The sequence below is a fragment of the Athene cunicularia genome, assembly GCF_003259725.1.
Source record: "Athene cunicularia isolate RWA chromosome 3 unlocalized genomic scaffold, athCun1 chr3_part1, whole genome shotgun sequence".
NCBI classification, from domain to species: domain Eukaryota; kingdom Metazoa; phylum Chordata; class Aves; order Strigiformes; family Strigidae; genus Athene; species Athene cunicularia.
Window position 1 is genome coordinate 106619985 of NW_020799097.1, and position 19594 is coordinate 106639578.

Below are 19594 nucleotides of genomic sequence, written 5' to 3' on the forward strand. Positions count from 1 at the left end.
GGGGGGGGTGGGGGGGGTGACTGCTGCTACCAGTGAGCCAGAGAATCTCTTGCCGTTTCCTGTTTAACAGTGAGCCTTTCTTTGAGATGGCTAAGGCACAACCACGGTCAACACAATGAAAATTAATCTATGCCACGTGTTTTACCAACAGGCTAGTGGTTTGGTTTGTGAACTTGTATGCCCAAACAATCAAGCACAAGAAAGAGGCTTTGTGCTCTGAAAGCCATTTGATACCTCTTATAATGGATTTTTGGCCTACCTACCCGAGCACCTTGCTGGATATACTGGAAAAAGTCTTCAGACCTCGCATTCTCCCACTCCCTTTGAGAGAACCAGTAATAATCTGCTTTTCAAGCATGTGTTAAATTTCAGCATGACATGACTGGCACAAGCACTGTGCTGTATGAGCGGCCCGTATAGAGGTAGGGCTGACTCAGGGTGCTCTGCTCAGCCTCAGCCTTGTCCCTCAGGCTGGAGTCGGATGCAAATTCCACAGAAAGACTTGGGCAGCATCAGCAGACATGCACACTGTAATGGTGGTTAAACTGGAGGTTACTGGGTAGTTGAACTGGAGTGACAGTCTGCTGACTGCTCTCTAAATTTGCATTTATTGCTGCTTGCTCTCCACCCTATGATTTCCTCTCCCCTCTCTCACCCTGTATAAATGCTAAAGGGAAACTCAAACAACCACCACTGCTCACACCCTCTCCGAGTGCTTCCCCAGCACCTCTCGCTGCCTTATTCAGTGAATCTCATTCTGGCGATAATGATCACTGTAATGAACATGTAAAGAAAGGACAATGAAGACAGAAGAAAAATTAGAACCAGCAAGATTTAAGACTAATGTTTTTTGTGTCCTTTCCAGATCTTAATAAATGTGTATAGCATTCTCATCTGTGACTGGCAGGAGAAAACTCTTTCAATATATTCCTTTTCCTAATTAAGTATTTATCAGGTTGGTACCTCTCCCCTATGTTGAACAAGGTGAATCTGGGTACGATTTCACTTGCTACAGCAAGTATCAAGGTTGTGATTAGACTGCCAAAAGAGAAAGGAGACGTCGCAGATGTGAACCAGTCATTCAGCAGTGCACACCCAAGTCCGGTGAGACTGATCTGTACATGCATGTTTGGGAATGTACTAAGGATGATCTCCTCATTCTGCTGCATGTAGCCATAAGCTTTTTTTTCTTTTGAGCTGTGTTTCATTTTGCTGTGTAAAGAAATAGACAGATCTGGCCTTTCTTTTTTAATAATGTTTTAGGACCAGGGTACAAAAAAGGTTAATGCATTAATTTTTAAGACAAGTGATAAAGGTACTGCAGTAAGCACATCCTACATACACAGAATATATTTCTCTATATAATATGAACACAGAGATATAAAATAAGTTATACTTGTCTTGGTTTTTCATCACAGTAGGAGCTCAGCTTATATAAAGTGACAACAGGAATCGGAACAACACGCTGCTCCCAAGCAACAACAAAAACCAGAAGAGTGCCTGCACGCGTGTGTGCGTGTGTGTGTGTTTGGGAAACAAAAAAGGAAATTGAGGGATTTCTGCCAAAACTGGGTCTTGAAAGTAAAAATTTCATCGAGCATGAAAAGAGGAGAGGGTCTCTTGCCTCAGAGTAGAGGTTCTGGAGAGGATCAAGTGTTACTGTGTGGTGAGGAGGAAGGTGGGTGAAGGCTGTCAACATCTCGGCTGTATTTGCGGGGGCACAGGCAGTAGAGCAAGCTCAGCCCACTGCCCCACGGTGTTCTCTGCTCTCCTGATGGACCATCTACCTGACAGTGGGGGTTCTTATCTTTACAGTAAGAATGGGACCTAAGTAGCTTTCACTGTGCACGATGAGAGTAAACATATCACTTCACAGGAATGATAAACACCACCACTGTTCAAAGAGAAAACATTATCCCCTGGGTGTGAAATGTTCAGTGAGTCTGGGAGTGGCATTCCTCCCTCTCAACCCACCCGACAACTGCCTCTAGTGCCCCCTCCTCCTGTTTCCCTTGGTGGGGTGGCTCTCTTGGCTGTGCCGGCAGAACAAATCTCCCCAGGGGACTGAATGGGAGGTAGAGGTGATTGGGAATTCTCAGTGCTTGTCCCACAGCGAACAATGAGGAACTCCACCTGCCCAGTTTAGAGCCATTTCAGAATTTATTTATTTATTTGTTTTCTTTAAGGACAGGGAAATGCTTGTAAAATTTGCATCTAACAGTTAATCAAGGTTCCTAAAATTCTTAATTCTGGGGCTTAGTATCTGGTATTTTAGTGTGGGCTTATGTTAATTAGGAGGTGCTCTTTAGTTTGGCCAATAGCTTGGACACCTTGTGGTTTCCTCTTCGCTATCGAGATCTGTCTCCTGAAGTTTGCAAGACCCATGAAATAGCAGAAGGTGCAGCCAAAGCTCAGGAGTGATACTGGCAGTTAGCAGATTTCTATTAGTGCCTATTCCACTCTCAAAAAATGTAGTCCACTTCAGTTTTTCTTCTACTCCCGCTTATCAGATTCTCCTAGTCTCAACATCCTTTCTTTACCTTCATGTTTAGACTACATGTTAGAAAGCAGGGGCATTACACTGTAAGAGTTAATTGCATATTATCATGATGAAGGATTGGACTTTTTTGTTCTGCTTTAGGTTTTTTTCTTCATACAGCAAAATAGGTATAAATCCAAAGGTGATCTCACATCTAAAGGTATAATTTAAGTAAACATGTTTTTCTAGATCTTTTTTCCCCCTCCCTTTCCCTCTCCCCTGTAACCTTCCTTTCATTCTGTTATTTTCCTTTTAGATGGAGGGAGGAGATGGGAAGGGAGCTCATTTGGCAGCTCATGACCCTCCAACTTGACTTTAATGAGATGATTCGCCAAGGCAAACTCCTCATCATCCAGCATGCCATCTTTGTCGATGTCAGCCAGTTTCCATATCTTGCCCAGCACTGTGTTAGGCAGCTTAGACCTTACCATCTCCTTCTTTGCATTGGCACCAGTTATTTTACCATCGACCGGTGAGAGTGTGTAGAAGATCTCATCGTACATGGGCTTGTCCCTGGCCACCACCCACTCGGCATCATCGATTCCTTCACCAGCGCCTTCACCATAGCCATGGCCAAATGGACCATGCAAGGTGCCCTCGAAGGCTCCTCCCTTCACCATCTGGGTTGGCCGCTGCGACTCTTCCTGGCGTACGAGCACCATAAGCTGGGCGATGTCATTGGCCAGCATGTCTTCCACGGTCTCCAGCAGCTTGCTCTTCAGAGGCTGGAACTTGCTAAAATCCTGGGCTTGCAACTGATCCTTAAAGTGGGACAACATACCAACAGGTGAGTGACATGGCCGTGCACAGAGCAGTAACAGCGTAGAGTGGGATGCCTGTCTGCTGTTTGGCTCAAAGAACTGCTACTGCAGAGGAGTGGGGAGCTCAGATTTCCCTCCTCTGATTGCCCTGCACCTCAGCATGTGATGGGGTCTCCCTGGCTGGCCTTGCTCTTACTCAAATCTTAAAGCCCTACAGAAAATGATCTTCCCAGCATACAAAGGGGGGCTGACATGGTACAGAGAGGTGAAGTGGTTTACTCAAAGGCCTAGATGATAGCTATACTCAAGTAAGACCCCTTCTTTCCAAGCCACGTAGAAGTGCTCTCCCTGAAGACCAAATTGTTCAAGGTAAACTGGTTGTGCAGCCCTTGCTACATCCTCCAGCTAGTGCTCTGCATTCCCTACCTCTCTGCACTCTGGGAAGGAGATGCCATTCTGGCAAAAGACTATTTCACCCATCATCATTATGCAGGGCACCTTTCAGTTGCCATAAAGACAGTAGCACGTCTGTGAAGAGGTGAGTGTGTCTTTACAGCATGGCTTGGTTTCTCTTAAGTTTCACAGATTAGCAGAAGTGCTTTGAGCAGGGCCTGCCGATAAATCTCTTCTAAAAACTACAAAAATCCTTCACCCTCTACTCATTAAATCCACTCTATTCACTCCTACTGGACCGGTACAGTTATTTTTAAACAAACACACATTTTAACAAGGAGTGAATGGGATCTTCTGTTGGATACACTCCATAGATCTCATTCCCAAGAACTTATGGAAAATATACTTTAAAAAAGAAAAAGAGCAGATGGTGTGTTTTCCATAGGGAGCTAGTAATGACTCCAACAGCTAGCAACTCTGAACAGGTTTCTGCTTGGACTGAAGCCACGCAGCAATGTAACAGCATCCAGCATTGTTTGAATATACAATATAAGGCTCTGATCCAAGGTCCTTTGAAGTCTCTGACTTGCGTGAACACTGGGTCAGGTCTCAGCTCTGAAGAACAGAAAACCTGCTTCTCTGCTTAAAATAGAGAAGAGGCTTTAAGTTTTCACAGCCTCCTTTCTCTCTTTCTAAAAACAAAGAGTGAAGTAGAAGACACAAAAAAACACAGCTCTTGAGGGAGTGAGCATATGTAGGCTTTTCAGGATATAGCTTTCCCTTTAATATAAATTAGCAGTATTCTTAGGCCTGAAAAATCTGCAAATGGAACCCGGAATTAAAAATAAAGAAAAAATAGAAGAAATAATTTGCTGTAAAGTGCTATTCAGGCAAAGATTTGAGAAACTAAGGCAGCTGTATCTTCAGACAAGCTCTATGTGCAAAAAGCGTTCATGCCCAAATATTGCCTGCACGTCATTCAAGGCCCATTTCAACATTACAACTTTCCCCCAAGCAACAACAATCAATGTCTGTGTGGCTTCTGTTGTATTCCCTGTGGTTATTCTAATGCTCTTTCCTCAGATGTTTGGTGCTCTGGCCAAGATGTCACTGCTTACCTGCATCTTTCTCAGATTAGGGAAGTCTCCTGGTGAGATCTGATGCTCCCGTTCAATCCGAGCATAAATCTCTCCCAAGTTGTTAACAAGCTCTTTCTTTTTATTGTCTTTCCCAAACATTGAGGGCATTTCCTTCTTTAGGGAACTGATGATGTAGGCATGGACCTGAGGGGCATTAAATGATATGGAATGAAGAAAGTGTTAAAGAGCGTATCAGAAAATTCCTCCCAGCACAGAGTATCTGTGCCTAGGACTCAACCCCACCTTGTCCCACCCTTGCCTCTATCCACTGGTTATTGCTCCTGGGCCAAGTGCTGCTCAGCTGCACTGAGACAAGGTGAAGACAGTGTATGAGTCCTGGGCATACAGAGAGTAACATCTGTATGTGCTTCATGGAGGGAGTGGTGCTTTGTTTTTTTTTTCTTCCACTGGGCAAGGCCTTCCAGGGAATAATCCCTTTCCAGTCCAAACCCAAACATACAGGTTTTGGAACTCTCTAGACGGTTTAATGTTTTAGTATGAATACCAGTCCTTATGACATTCTGTTGTTTGTGTTTTTTTTTGAATGGTGGACCAAGCATTTTCTCCTAAAAATGAAAGACCCTCACACAGAAAGCTTTTTAGGGATCTTTTGATCTCCTCTCTTAACTGATATGGGGTTCTTCCCTGTATTCTGAGGGGTTTCATTCAACTCATTTCAACTATTCAGCATTCTTGTGAGTCCGCACCTCCTCTGCATCCATCGATGTCAGTATCTCTCTTGGCTAAAACAGTTAAGGCAAAAGACCTAGAGCTTACCAATTCCCTTGGTGTGTGTGATTCTGACATACTGAATGGGTCCTAATTCTCAAGTTGCTACCACAGAGCAACTGCTTCAAGTGCTCCCTGCTTTGATCTTTGGCTATCTTCCTCACTGTGGCCTGTCACGACTGACACACCAAGCAAAGGAGGTGCTTTCTTCCTCCAAGTGCACAGGACTAATATGCTGGGCCTAAGCGAAATGGGATGGAAAAAGAGTAGGATCCACCAGCTCTGCAAGCTGAACTGGCCAAACCCACTTCCCCATAGCCTGCATACTGCAGACACTCTAACCTCACTGCCTGGGGTGTTCTATGCCAACACTCACCTTGGCCAGCCGTGCTCGCTTGATGAGATCATTCAGCTTCCTCAGGGCTGCATTGCGGGGCAGGCTCTGGATATCCCTGAAAAGGTCCTGCTCCTCTGCCTCAAACAACTTGCGGTTGTCGGGGATGAGCAACGGATGTGACCAGAAGGAGCCAATGTAGACCCTGATGACCTCAGGAGTGTTGACGATCTTTCCCAGGGACCACATGAGGGCACCGTACACCCGCATCAGCTGTTGAGTCTCTATCTGGTCAGCCTTGTTGAGAACAACTCTCATCTTGTCCTCATGGTTCTTCAGGGCCTTGATGACCTCAGAGAATTCATCAGAGATGTCCAGCTTGTGTGCATCAAAAAGGAGAATGATGCGGTCAACCCGCTCTGCAAACCACTCCAGTACAGCAGCGAAATCATAACCTGCAAGGGGTGGAGAAAAGCAGAGATGCACATGCATGGGAGTAGAGAAGCCTACTCACTGTACCTGAACTGTGCTGTCTGAGGGTAAGCTTGTGAAGAGGAAGCTTCACCAGTAGATCAGGTAAGCCTTGATAAAGGAAACATTAAACATCACTCCTTGTCCCAAAGAAGGTGGACACGAGGCACTGTCCTTCACACTGCAACGCCCACAATGTGCGGTTGAGGAAGGCTCTCATCATTTCCACATAAAGAGATCACCCAAAGAAGTCTTGAATTTGTGCTACAGATGCTTCATTAAAATGTATATCATGGGGAAACTGCAGAAGTCTTGCATGTGGCAACTAGAGAGGTCTGGTTTCTGAATTACTGGCCATCAGCATAGCCTACAAAGGCTGTAGAAAGCTGGATAATTGCAATACCTGTACCCAGACTGGTTTGAGATGCATATCTCTACTGCTTAATAATTCTCAGGTTTTGTCTAGTTGTGCAAGACTAACTTTGTCCCATCCAATTCAAAATCCAGGATGCAAATAAGCTGTCTTACCTCAGTAATCATCCTGTCGTACCTGCTGCACGTGCACAAAGCAAAATGAACTGTGTTTGCTTTGCCAGGTACTTGATGCTCAGAAGACAGCATTGCTGTGAACACCAGAGGTAGACTCAAGCTACCAAGAGTGGGGTCAAATTTCACATGTATCAGAACTAAGAATAATGGATGCACAGTGTTAGACTCGGGTCCACCTCTAGGCAATATGGGGTATGATAAATAGCACGTGCAATGGAAATGTTTTAAGAACAGCAGCAATGACAGCAACAAAATGACCTTCTTTCCTAGCTCTGTGTGTTTTTTCACTTCTTTAAAGCCTCACCAGGAGACTGGTGCTTTCCCTCTGCTCTGTCAGCCTCTCCTATGCTGTGCAACATTTGGGGTTATCTGTGTTGCCAGAGCACTGCACTCTGTTAGGAGAGATCAAGACAGAGTATATGCTATTTGCATTCAAATCCCTTAACGTACTATTTTAATCTTGGCTTTCATGAATAAATGTATGAACTAGTTCCATGCTTTTTTCTTCTCTCTTTTTTTCTTTCTGTCCTCTCCAAAACCTAGGCAGCAACCAGTGCATCCTAGTCAGAACTCCAGAAGGGAGAACTCCTGAGCTCTGATCTTGATTTTTGCCACTAGCCTTTTCTCCCTTGTGACTAAGCAAATTAGGGTGAAACCCTGGCTCTCAAGTCAAGAGTAAAGCCTATATGAACCTTCTCTTCAACTGGATAAATTAGTATTAATTGTTTACCAATGAAAACTTTCATACAACTGCTAAGTATTATTACTGGGTAGTGTTTTGTCCTAATCAATTATAGTTTGTTCCTTAATCAGAAAGGAGGGGAGAGGAAGTGCTCTTGGATGTGGACAGCTTGCCTGGCTCTATTCCATGGGATCTACAGAAATAATAAATGAAACAGAGAGACGTTTGTCCCACCAGTGGCCTTCTGCTCATTTAGGACACTGGTGCCACCTCCAGCAGCAGCAAGCAATACTAGGCCGTGGCTCTTTGCTCAGCTATGTTTTATGCTGAGAACTTCAGAGAATTCAGAATTAGTACTACCTTTGAGAGAGACCTGCTGAGCATTCAATATATTATATTGGTATCTGTATATCTTGCCCATCCATGTGACCTCAGTAATAATCATGAGTCAGACCCTCTTACGATTGAAATAAACTTGATCCAGCTTCCTTTCAGATATTAACAGCCTTTTAACCTTAGATGGTCTCACTGTAGGGAGCTCACCTCCACAGGTCTAACTGCATATCTGCTGTAAAGTTATGTATGCTGACTCCTTCCCAAATTGTGCTAGGAGACAGGACAAAGTCAATGCTGATACCTCATTTTACTTGGACTGGGTTCAGGCTGTAAGCTCCCTCTGCAATCAGATCAATGAATTTGCAAATGGGGACACCCCCACTCCCCCGCCCCCCCAAACTTTGCTAAACACAGCATGCACACCTACACCTAATGTTCAGTTCTGCCTGAGCTGCACTGGAAGTCATCTAGCATGGCATATTCTTCAGAGGCAGAGCTACACAGCTTCTTTTTCACCATGGAAGCAATGAGTCAGGGCAACTTCGTTTGGAGACGTTTGTGCATTTAATATTGTCAAATCTCATTGACTGGGATGCTTTCATGTCAAGCTGACATGTGTTTGAACTGCACCATGACTACTTCTTCCAGTCTTTTTCTTGGGGGGAATCAAGGGGGAAACAGTCATGCTCTCTAGGATACTTCATAATCCTACAGTGATGTCCTGTCACAGATCATGGGGATGGTTTCCCTCTCGCTGCAGAGAAACAGACACTGTTAGGCTCTGTGTTGTGTTAACAGGGGCTGAGATGAGGTGGGGAAAGTGTCTGCACCTGACACTCAGCCCACCTTCTAGTGATTCAGTAAAAGTGGGGACTGATTATTTTGGGGGGAAAAAAAAAAAAGGAGGAGAAAAAAAAAGGTGGCATTGTAGTTTTGATATTAGCTGAGGACTTGGGAGATTGACCTTAGCCCTTTGATCTGCCCAAGATGGGGTTTGTCTGAAAGTATCTTCAGGTGCTTAGCTCAGTTGATTTTATCATGTATCAAGCCTGGATCCACAGGAGTACTTAGAGGGTATTTGTTCTGTGAGCCTCAGTTTCCTATTCACAAACAAAAATGTTGCTCTAACCAACCAGAAAAAGGAATTAATATCGGCTCAGACCTTTTGTATGTTCCCAGCTGCTACAGCAACATACAGTGAATCTTGAATATCCCCGTGGACTTCATTAAATGTCTAGATTGATTAGCAGACTTTCTTTTCCAGCTTCTTTGCTTGTTTGGAGATACTCTCCTGACAGCTGTCCTGCATATCTCCATTAAAGAGAGAACAAAGCCCTGGGGAGTAACGCTTGCTGCTGTGACTGCTCTGAAACATCACCATGAACTCATCTGCGTCCCATGCTGGGATAAAAACCCAGCCCATACACTCTTCTTGTATGTCCTGCTTGCTTTAGTGCTTAGGGAATGTGAGACCTCTCCTGTTGGTGCCCAACTAAGCAAGAAACTTGTCTCTCTGTGTGTGCTGTTCTGACAAGTGCTGATCACACCTGCGCTCTCCTGTATGGAGTTACTTGGTGGGAAAACCAAAGTGTATGCCTTTTCTGAAGTGACAGAACACTTTAGAGGAAAAGAGAGGAAAATTATCATGAATGTTATATTGTTCCTTAACAGGTAGCACGACATGTGGAAAGGGCAGGTGGGACAGACCTCTGTTTACAACTATCTACTTGGAGTCACTGACTGTGGTAGTGTTTTCTCACACAGAGAAGTGCCTAGAGAATTGCTACACATGTGATTCATATGACTGACTTTTTAGTTTTGCTTTTATCATATGAAGGACTAGATTGTTACTAAAGCATTTGGATAGAAGAGTGACAGTGTAAAACTCTAAAGGCAAGCTATTAATAAAGATGTTGAAAAATATGTTCTTAAATTAATAACGTTTAGCTCAGAGCTTTCATTTTCAGAGGACTCTTCAACAACATAGAGAACTCATGACATCCTGCCTGACTCCAGCTAGAGCTCAACATCTGAGAACACACGAAGCTGATTCTGTAACTAAATCCAAGCATTAGCCTCACTTTGTTTTCTTCTCCCCTGCCCCTTTTTTTACTTCACAGACGCACAGGCCCTGACTCTCTTTTCTGGCGGTGTGTGAGCTTAGACCAGGAACCGATCTTGATCTACAGTCAAATTAGGAGTTTTCAAAGCGTGCCTTTGCTCATTCCACTGCAAATGCGTTATGTCTCTTCACGCCCTCTCTTAGTGTTGCAGAGTGTTGCTAAGGCCTCTCACAAAGAAGCCAGTTACTATCTGTGACTTGGCAGCATTTCAGTGATGGGTGAAGCTATCTATATAACATAGCACAGCTTTATTGTGAACTTATAGGGCATTTGGGAAGCCATCTGCTTGCCAAAGCTGCAATAAATGCAAAACCATTATTACAGGGATGTTCAGACAGAAATGTAAAGGGGAGAATTTTCTGTTCAGTAATTCCTGTCTGTTTGTGGTTGCACTTGCATTTCTGTTGAAAAATATGATGCATATTTAAACATTCTCTAATATCACTAATGCCGCTTCTTTCACAACCTCCAGATAAGGTAAACAAGAATAGAAAATGAATCCCAACTGTATAGTACTAGGAGGACAAGATGAACACAATAATAATTTTCTTCTATCAGATGTTTTCTCATGGGACAGATTTCCTTCTGACAGCATGAAAAGGACTTGACAGATTTAACACAAAGCTGACAAGTCAGCACGACTGTCAGTGGATTCAGCCTACAGAGAAAATGATCTTGTTGCAGACACCCTGCCACCTAGACTCCATAAGGCAGACTGGCTTAATGAATACTTCTCCGTGCATTACTGAAATACCTGGCAGCACGCATTTCACTAAGATCTGGCAGGATTATGCAATTATATTTCTGTCAAGTCAGACCAGGCATGATACAGTCTTTATGCTGACTGTGGGAAGATGGATGATATCTGACCCAGCATAAAATCTGCCTGGTTGTAACATTTTAAAGCCAATTTAAACCAGCAAAGAGCATGCATGTATTAGTTCAGCATTTCTCACCATGTAGCTACACTAGTTGTGGTTTTCTGTTTGTTTGGGGTTTTTTTGTCTGATAGTAAGCACACTACTGGGTTTCCTGTCTTGTGGAACCATGGCCAAAGCCCCTGTGGCAGTGGAATTCAGATGGAATGGAATGGGAATAGTAAGATCAAAAAAATGCCCAAAACCCCAAAGCTGTTGCCTTGCACCAGATATCTTGCAGCTTGCTGTCACTACTGCCTTAAATTGCACTGCTACTTTTAGCAATTCACCTCTTTCCTGCTGAATTTTAGTCATGGGGACCTCCTTTCTCATCCTTCTAAAGGTGGTGTTACCCACAGGTTTAAAACTCACCAGACTGCGGGACTCTACAGGGCAGATTTTTTAATGGCTGTGTCCCTATTTGTCAACTGATAGATTGGCTCTGTGTGTCTGAGGACAGCATCAGAAGATTGGATAGTTGGCACAGCAAACACTGACTACACAGAGAGGGAGCAGCTCTTGAAGATGAAATGAATGCCTATTTCAGGGAGCTAATGACTTTATCTGAAGTTTTAAATTGAGTAAGAAGGTCTAGAGGCTTAGTCTAACTGGTCACAGTGATATCCTGCCTGAAAGCCCTTCGAAGTCCAAGGAAAAAGACTATATCATGGCAAAACACACGGACAGCCCACCTGGAGGGGAAGAATGTGCGGGGGGCAGGCATTACCTGAGCGTGACAGATGGCTGTAAGCAAAGGCGGCAGGCAACACAATGGTCAGAAGAAAAGAAGGAGGGGAGAAAGGGAGGGGGAAATGACACCATCCCTTTGAGGACACACAAAGTGAGTGGGAAGCAGGGTGAGCGGCTGTTGTGAGACCAAGGGAGGCATGGTGCAGCAGAGAGAGAAGGGTGCTGGAGAAGAGTCTGAGAGATGAAACAGCTGGGACTGGGTGGAAGAACAGTGATTTGGGCAAGTTTTTTTCAAGGTGAGGAGCTGGCGGTTCCAGCAAGGAGAGGACAGAAGGGAAGATGAAAAGCGAGGGATGGGTATTGGATGTACCTCACTGCAGCTCATCCTAAACCATATTTGTAAAAAGCTGCCATACTCCTCTCTGGAAGTGGCTGCCTTCCAAGGGGATATAAAGAGATTCCTGTAATACATATCTGTGGGTGTGCTGGGAAGTAGAAGTCCTTCAGGATGGAAAGATTTATGAATGTTACATGTCATAATTTCTAGAGCAGGCCTCAGCCTATTGGTCACTTCTGCCTTTGTCTGTACTTAAAGAAATAATCTGTCCTGGAGCTGCTGATTCTCAGCACTAGGAGCTCCATCCTCCAGCCAGTGCTCTGCATTTCCACCCCCATCAATACCAAGAACTAATGGAAATATTACACACATTTGGGAGACCTTAAAGGTTTCCAAAGCAAAGGCAAAAGGACTCAAAGCACAGCAAATCTGCCTATGTTCTCAGCTAGGAAAGATGGGTGGGTGTCAGATTTCTAATGCTAACATTTACATTACCCAGTACCTGGAGCAGCAGACTGCACAGACTTTTCCTTTCATGTTGTTTACTGCAAGGGTTTCAGGGTTGGGAAGGCTGACAGGGCTCTTGCTTTATGTCAGTAGAAACTGAGTGAAACCTCACTATGCATATTCAAATCAGGTGGAGTAAAACTGATGTGACCACTGTCCAAAGCAAAGTTTCCCTTGTAGCAGGCTGTTTAGTTTCTAGATACACACAGCTGAACCGGTACCCTTACCCTTTACAAGTTTATATTTGTCATTTGCGACAGATGGACTAAGCATTTCCTGGTACTTAGGCAATCCTGAAAACAGTTCCTAGCCAGATTTTGAGACGTCCAAAGGCATCTGGATATAGGACAAATTTTCCAAAGAGGTCAGTGCACAGCAGTGTCGATGCATAGCTGGAATTCCAATGAAGTTTTTACTACAGTGTCCAAACACTGAATTCTCCCAGTACACACAGTTTAAATCTGAGAAGAAATCATGTTTGAAAACCTGGCGTGAAATGGCCATCAGTAACTGATAGCTGCTACCAGTGACAAGGAAACACAGTCCTCCTCTGTTGTTACTCGGGATGCTGAAAGAAAACATGGTGGGCATAAATAATGCAAATTGATGGGCATGACTATCTTGCTTTGATGAAATAGATACTTAGGATATTTCTGGAGTGCACAGTGGGCAATAAAATGGACAAATCGAACAGGTGTTCTAAATATCAGACTTGTTTGGTAACACAAATTAAGTGCTTGCTACACATTATCAGGCATAAAAACAACAACAACAAAAAAAGCAAGCACAGCCCTTTCTATGTGTGCAACTATTTAATCTAAGTTCTCTTGCATTATTTTTTTTCTCTTCCAGTTCTGGAACTGCAAAATCTAGCAGTATTTCCAACTCAAAACATTAAAAGAGCCTGCCCACCACCCCCCCCAACAAAATCATGGTTTGGTCTTCCCAAAACCCAAATGTAATCTTGAGCTTTTGTGTTGCACCCTGCTTTCAGGCCAGAATAGTTAGGTTTGTGGCTTCATATATTTCTATGAATAAAAAGGACAAATACAAATGCAGATTTTCTGCTCATTTTTGCATTGCTCTTAGAGGAAGTGCAGAAGCGTGTGACTGTAGGAGCTGAGCCTTTCAGTGGAACAGTACGCGTTTGTGAGACTGTGATAAAATCAGGCAAGTTGGCAGAGCAGCCACTGCACTGCAGTAATGGAGGTGAACTGGGAAGTCACAACCAACCAGTACACTTTCACCCTCCCAGGCAGAGTAAAATACAAAATATAAGCAAACGTCACCAGTGGGGAGTATTATAGCAAATATTTGAAACACCTGCCTTTTAGAGGCTTTCAGGGTAGATGCTTTCAGTTGTGTATCATGCTGTTGCTAGCACATGTGACAAAACTCTTTGGAAAAAATATTTTTTTGTTGCCATTGTACCCTAAACAACATTGCCTGAAGTAGAACATCAGACCCCTTGGTGTTTGCCTTTCCCTTCCAAGCATGGTTATTTGAGACATAGTGTGAGAGCTCTGCACTGTGTAAGACTGTTGCCATTAGCATTTTTCTTCTCCCTGTCAGGCTGGTGACTAAATATCCCTGGTGCTGGAACTGCTGGTCACTGGGAATTTTGCCTTCCCAGGAGAGGCAGCAAGGCTAGTGTGTGGTTTCCTTAGCTATGGGAAGCCTGGGCTGCACTGCAGCCAGCAGAATGGAACTGGGTGGAGGGCTGGAAAAATGCTGGAATAGTACATACTGGAAAGCAAGCCAATGGGGAATGATGCTGTCAGTCCTTACATCCTGGCTAGGATCTTGTGCTCACTGCTAATGCAGGAAAGGGAGGAGGCAACATACATAGGGCAAAGATGAAGTAAGCATCCAGGATATATTCAGGAAGTACTACCTGGAAACAGGGATCAAATACAAGTTGGCCAGAGCATCGCTGAAATTGGCAGACTTGGATCTGCTTAGCTCAGGGCATGTGTAGGTTGAGACTGACAGTGAGCAGAGCATGCTAAGCACAGCCCCCCAGGGATGGGGCCACTACTGAAGCACATGAGTTGCTGTTACCAGGTAGCTCAATTAGCATGACAGACTGTTTGAGATGAAGAAACAACTCCTGCCCTGGTTCTGCTGTACTGCATGACCTGACCTGTGATCTTCCCTTTTGTCCTCATTTATTTCAGCACAGTCATCCCTTTCTGATCTTCCTTCCCATCAGGATGGCCCGGGTGCATTATGTGACACCAGAACAGTGTTTTACAAATGGATTGCATCCATATTATCAAGTTGTCAAACCAGCCAAAACTGTGCTGCTTTGGTACAAATACCTCCCCTATGGGCATTTCTGCCGCTTGCTGTTGCCTCATGCTCAACCAGAAAGCGTAAAAGAAAGGACACAGAGTAAGGGACAAGGCAATGAAATGATTAGCTCTTTACATGTGGACATAGATCCATGCCCCAGTATGTGAAAAAGATGAGAAATGGCTGTTCTCCAGGCAAGGATAATACAGGAGCAGTGAAGGGCAGGATGCTTTGGGCTGTGACATCATAGGAATACTTCCCACCAGGCCTGTCAATGAAACGTGTATATCCTAGGGGATATAGCTACCCCACCTGACACCACGGGTGCCCACCACAAAGAAGCACATGAATCACAGGAGCTTAGCAAGACAAATCACTGCAGGCAGCTCCCTGGCTACACTTTTTACCAGAGCCTGAGAGCAGCAGCTGTGTCAATGCTGGTGATCTCACTGCATGCCGAGGGGATGTGGACTTCAGCTATGACTGACTGCATCACCCTCAACTGCTTGACATGGGCTGCTCTGGGAGCAGGGAGAAAGGGAAGGTGGTTCTTATGATCATGTTGTGGTGTCCTGGAAGAGAGCCAGCGCAGAGATCTGTTTCTCAGGATTATACAGCATTCCTTGGAGGAAAGCTTGCTAACCATCTGCAAAACCCTGCTGCTGGCTACATGAGGATGACTGCTGCCAGGACTAACACTAGCGTGCTGGTGCTTCCTCATGCTGTCTGTCCATCAGGGAAGGGATTGTCTTATCTGTCATGTTAGTCCTTCCAACTGCAACTAGGCAGTGAATTTAACTCAAGAGTTGAGCTCAGACAAAATAAAAGCTTCAGAACATGGTCTTGGCCCCTGAATCATTCCTTTAAACCCAGTTTCCTTGCTCCTGCTCCTTGAAACATGGATGCAACACCAGGAACAGCTACTGCCTTGAAATTCAGGCGTATAAGGTGGCCCTCATGGATTGCTAAGCTTTCATACCATGGTATTCTGCTAAGATGGCACTACATAGATTAGCTAATGCTCTTGACATCTAATGGGAAAGGAGACAGACTTGTGATGTTCCCAGTGAGAGGAATTTCCTATTTTTAGAAATGCTGCTGGTTCTCATGGGATGGGCAGGCTGGGAAAGTCTGCCACATCTTTTGCATCTTTCCTTCTCCCCTCAAATTTATGACAGAGAGCTGCTCTACTATTCACTCCCTTCCCTGACCTTGCATCCCAGGTACTCCAGTCTGAGGGTCTTAAAACTTAATACTAGCAAACAACAGTGGTAAGAAGAGCTCCCCTCTTCCCAGCAGCTAAGAAACTTCAAAGTGTCTCTTGGGAAACCTCTGTAAGACTCCCTCAGGTCTTGCTTTGTTCCCAAGTGAAATCTGAGCAGGCTGGAAAGGTACAGAAGGGCAGGAGCATTTGCTTGTGTCAGCAGTTTTTAGTACTGTCTTGTTTTCTGCCTAGAAACCACACAATTGCTGTATCTGCCTCCAAAACCAGCTTGCTACTCAGGGCAGCTGGCTCATAAGCTTGGAGGCAAAGGTGCCAGTCTCACCACTTTTTCCTCTTCCATGGGAGCTGGAAGGTGAGCACTCCCTTTCTAACACCAGCTTCCTTGAGATAAGTTCAAGTCAAAGCCTGGCAGCAGCCCTTCCTAAACATAAGCACCTCAGCACTCTTTTGACTCTTTCTGCTCCCTGGGCTGAATCCCCTGCAGACAGAAATTGCTGGAGTTCTGCCAGCTTCAACAAAGTTATGTTGATCTAAACCAGATGAGGATCTCGTCCTGTAGCTATTGAAAGGCCATCTGATGTGGCCCACATGGCCAGTTTCAGGCTGTCCTGGATATAAATGGCAACATAGTGAGATCCCACCTACTCTGTACTTCTAACTGTTGTGATTAGGTCCGTTGACAGCCAGGTTGTGACAGTCCCCTTGTTTCATTGGAGGTGTAACAAAGCAAATTCCTGGGATGGTAGGATGAGCAGGAGATGGCTGTGCTCCAGCCAGAGTTCTCAGGTCCTGGCAAAAGGGTGGAGTGACCACACACTGTAGTCACGGAGCCAATGCACAAGCACTTAATTGCACTAAGGGCAGAAAGGTTGCTCAGGAAGAACTGACCCCACACGCTGAGACAGGCCTCCAGCCCTACAAATAGGTATCATGTACAAAAGCTTAGAGAATTGGGACTCCTCTTCAGCCTTCTCTGCTTATGAAGAACATTCCCTCAGCTGTTCCCAGATGTTTGGAGAGGTGTTACTGGCTTGAGACAAAGTGCACTAGTGACTTTCCTAACAGCGCAAAGCTGTGCATCAGCATGTTTTGGCATTGCTGGCATTTACTGGAGTAGCTGTACGAATGAGACACCAAGGCCCACTGGGAGGCTGACGGAGAAATTTTGCAAAAGGAGGAGCAAGAAGTGCCAGTACATTTTGCAGAAGGATATTTTTAGTACTGGAAATAGCTGGAAAATAGGAAAATCTTGCAGTACATTTTACTTTTAACAAGATTAAAATATTACTCACATAAATTTTACTTTTAACAAGAATCTTTCTTCCTAAGCAAGTTTTGTTCGCAGCGATAGTTCCACAAGAGAACTGGCTGCTTTCAGTGGCATTTTTTGACTTAAAAATGTTTACACCATGTAATACAAATTTTTGTTTATCTCCACTTTTAAACACTTTCTGCTGAAGGAAGGAATGCTTGCAGAGCATGTTTTTCAACCTTCTGATGAGGGCTTACGTATCTGCTAACTTTTGTAGACTGCCTGGAAGGAATTTATGATCCTCTAGCAGTGCAGAGACCCATGTTGAAAAAGCTTAATGTGAGTTTTCAAATAACTCTGCTTGTCCTTTATAGCTTTACTGATGCTTCTTTAGCTAAGGTCCCTGTGGTAAAGATCCCAGTAAAACAAATAAGATCTGGCTCTGTGCAAGGTGGTTGATCAGTTAAAAGATTAAAGGAAGTTTCTAAGAACAGTTTCAATGCAAAGGAGCATTATAAAAGTGGGAAAGGCATGAGTCATCAGAAATCTTCTGGGACAGAACACTGAAATATGGGAAAGGCCTCAGCACTTTGGGTAGAGCCTGTGCTGCTGAAACTTAATTGTGCATTGTTAATGGGTGGTGTGAATGAGAACTGATCTTCTCAAACCCAAATGCTGCAATTACTCCTCTTGGCTTTCTTCCAATGAAATGATGCATAGCTGCCAGCTTTGTCTAAGGAACCTGCAAGAAGTGTAAGCTATGCCACCTTTACCTTACAGAGTAAGAAAGTGACCATAGATGTCAGGTTTAAAGTATCAAGATGTCACCCACTTCAGAAGGGTCAGCCTGAAACACTCAAAAGATCACTAAGAGACTCTGTGCTATTCATCAGATACATTTAGTGTCCCCAGGACTTCCACATTCCTCACTGCAATGAGGAAACTGGGTTCCAATGGGTTCTTGAGCCCAGTCCAGCCCTGCACTAGATTTAGTAAGCCTGGACAGTGCAAGAAACCTGCTAGGTCAATCACAAAGAAACCAGGTTGATTGCCATGGGAGCCTTGCCTATGGCTCATCAGTAAGTCACTGAAAACAAGTGTTTCTGCAAAGTAGATAGCTATTAACCGACTCCTGATGGAAATCTGTTCCACTGGGAAATACTGGACTGTGACATCAGTCCTGCTGACTTTGTAAGCAACCTTCCCTGAAAAACATTTAAATTCTCTACAGCAGATTGCAAATCAAGTCCAAAGCAATACTGGTAAACTCGTGCTCTATCTCTGAGAGGCTCCTACTAGTGCTTCTGTCTACAGCTTGTACAGCTGAGGCGAAACTCTTACAGAGTCCCTTTGGTCTTCATTACTGTCATTTCTAAAAGAACTGAACTTGGGACTTACCTCTGCTAATTCTCTGTTTTTCTCCAGAAAGGATTCCTGGTGTATCAATGACGCTGATGCTCTCTAACACAGGATTAGGTAGCTGGGCACAAACGAACCTGCATGAAAATAAATGTGTTTAAAATAAAAACAAAAGGTATTTATGATGTGCTGAACATCAGAAGGCAGTATGGGACAAACCAGGCTCTGATCTCAGTCTTCAGTTGGAGCTATCATTAATTTAAATAAGAAAAGCCAGAACTGAGCACTTTCTCTATTTTGCTGCTTCTGGAACACAGGTTTCAGTCATGACCTATGACAGGTTTTTTTATGTGGCCCCTAAATTGTGAATTATTAGTGAAAATGTGGAAATCCAAATGTTTTCATTTGTTGTTTTGATTTTAGCAAGAAGTGGTATTTGTTTTTCTTCACTTAAGCATTCCCCTGCAGAGTTCTGAACTCAAGTGAACTGAAGTAACTTCTTTTTAAAAAAAAAAAAGAAAATCAGCAATGTTGTAAGATTTTTGTTCTCTTTCAAATCTGGTCTTAGACAGAAAGTGTGCTATTCTTGCACAGTGGAAATCCTACAGCATAGGCAGCATGATATCTCAAGAGGGTGCTTAGTCTATCCTCCTGTCTCAAGGCAGGATCAATCAGATGTTTGTCTAAAATGTTCTTCAAATCCATAACAATGCAGACTCACCAACAGTTGCTGGAAGTCTCTTCCATTACTTAATGACCCTTACAGCAAAACCTTTTTCTTAAATGTCTGATCTAAATCTCACATGTTACAAAGCCTTTCAGACTCAAACACAGTAGATGTGGAAAATTATTTCTCCTCTCTTGTCACAATGTATACTTCTGTCATTCTGTGTACCCTCAGCCTTTCCTCTAAAGAAAACTGTTCGGGATTTCTTCCCCCCCTTCCCCCCCCCCCC

General features: G+C 44.1%; 1 protein-coding gene across 1 annotated transcript in view; it reads right to left on the bottom strand.

The window, feature by feature from the left end:
• Positions 1–1235: 1235 nt before the first annotated feature.
• Positions 1236–19594, bottom strand: part of EHD3 (EH domain containing 3) — a 29702-nt gene continuing 11343 nt past the window's right edge. The window contains exons 3-6 of the mRNA XM_026845805.1: positions 18678–18775; positions 5938–6350; positions 4812–4976; positions 1236–3300 (exon numbers count right to left, since the gene is read on the bottom strand). Of these exons, the coding sequence (XP_026701606.1) occupies positions 2773–3300; positions 4812–4976; positions 5938–6350; positions 18678–18775 (1204 nt within the window). The 3' untranslated portion in view covers positions 1236–2772. The remainder of the gene's footprint in view (positions 3301–4811; positions 4977–5937; positions 6351–18677; positions 18776–19594) is intronic.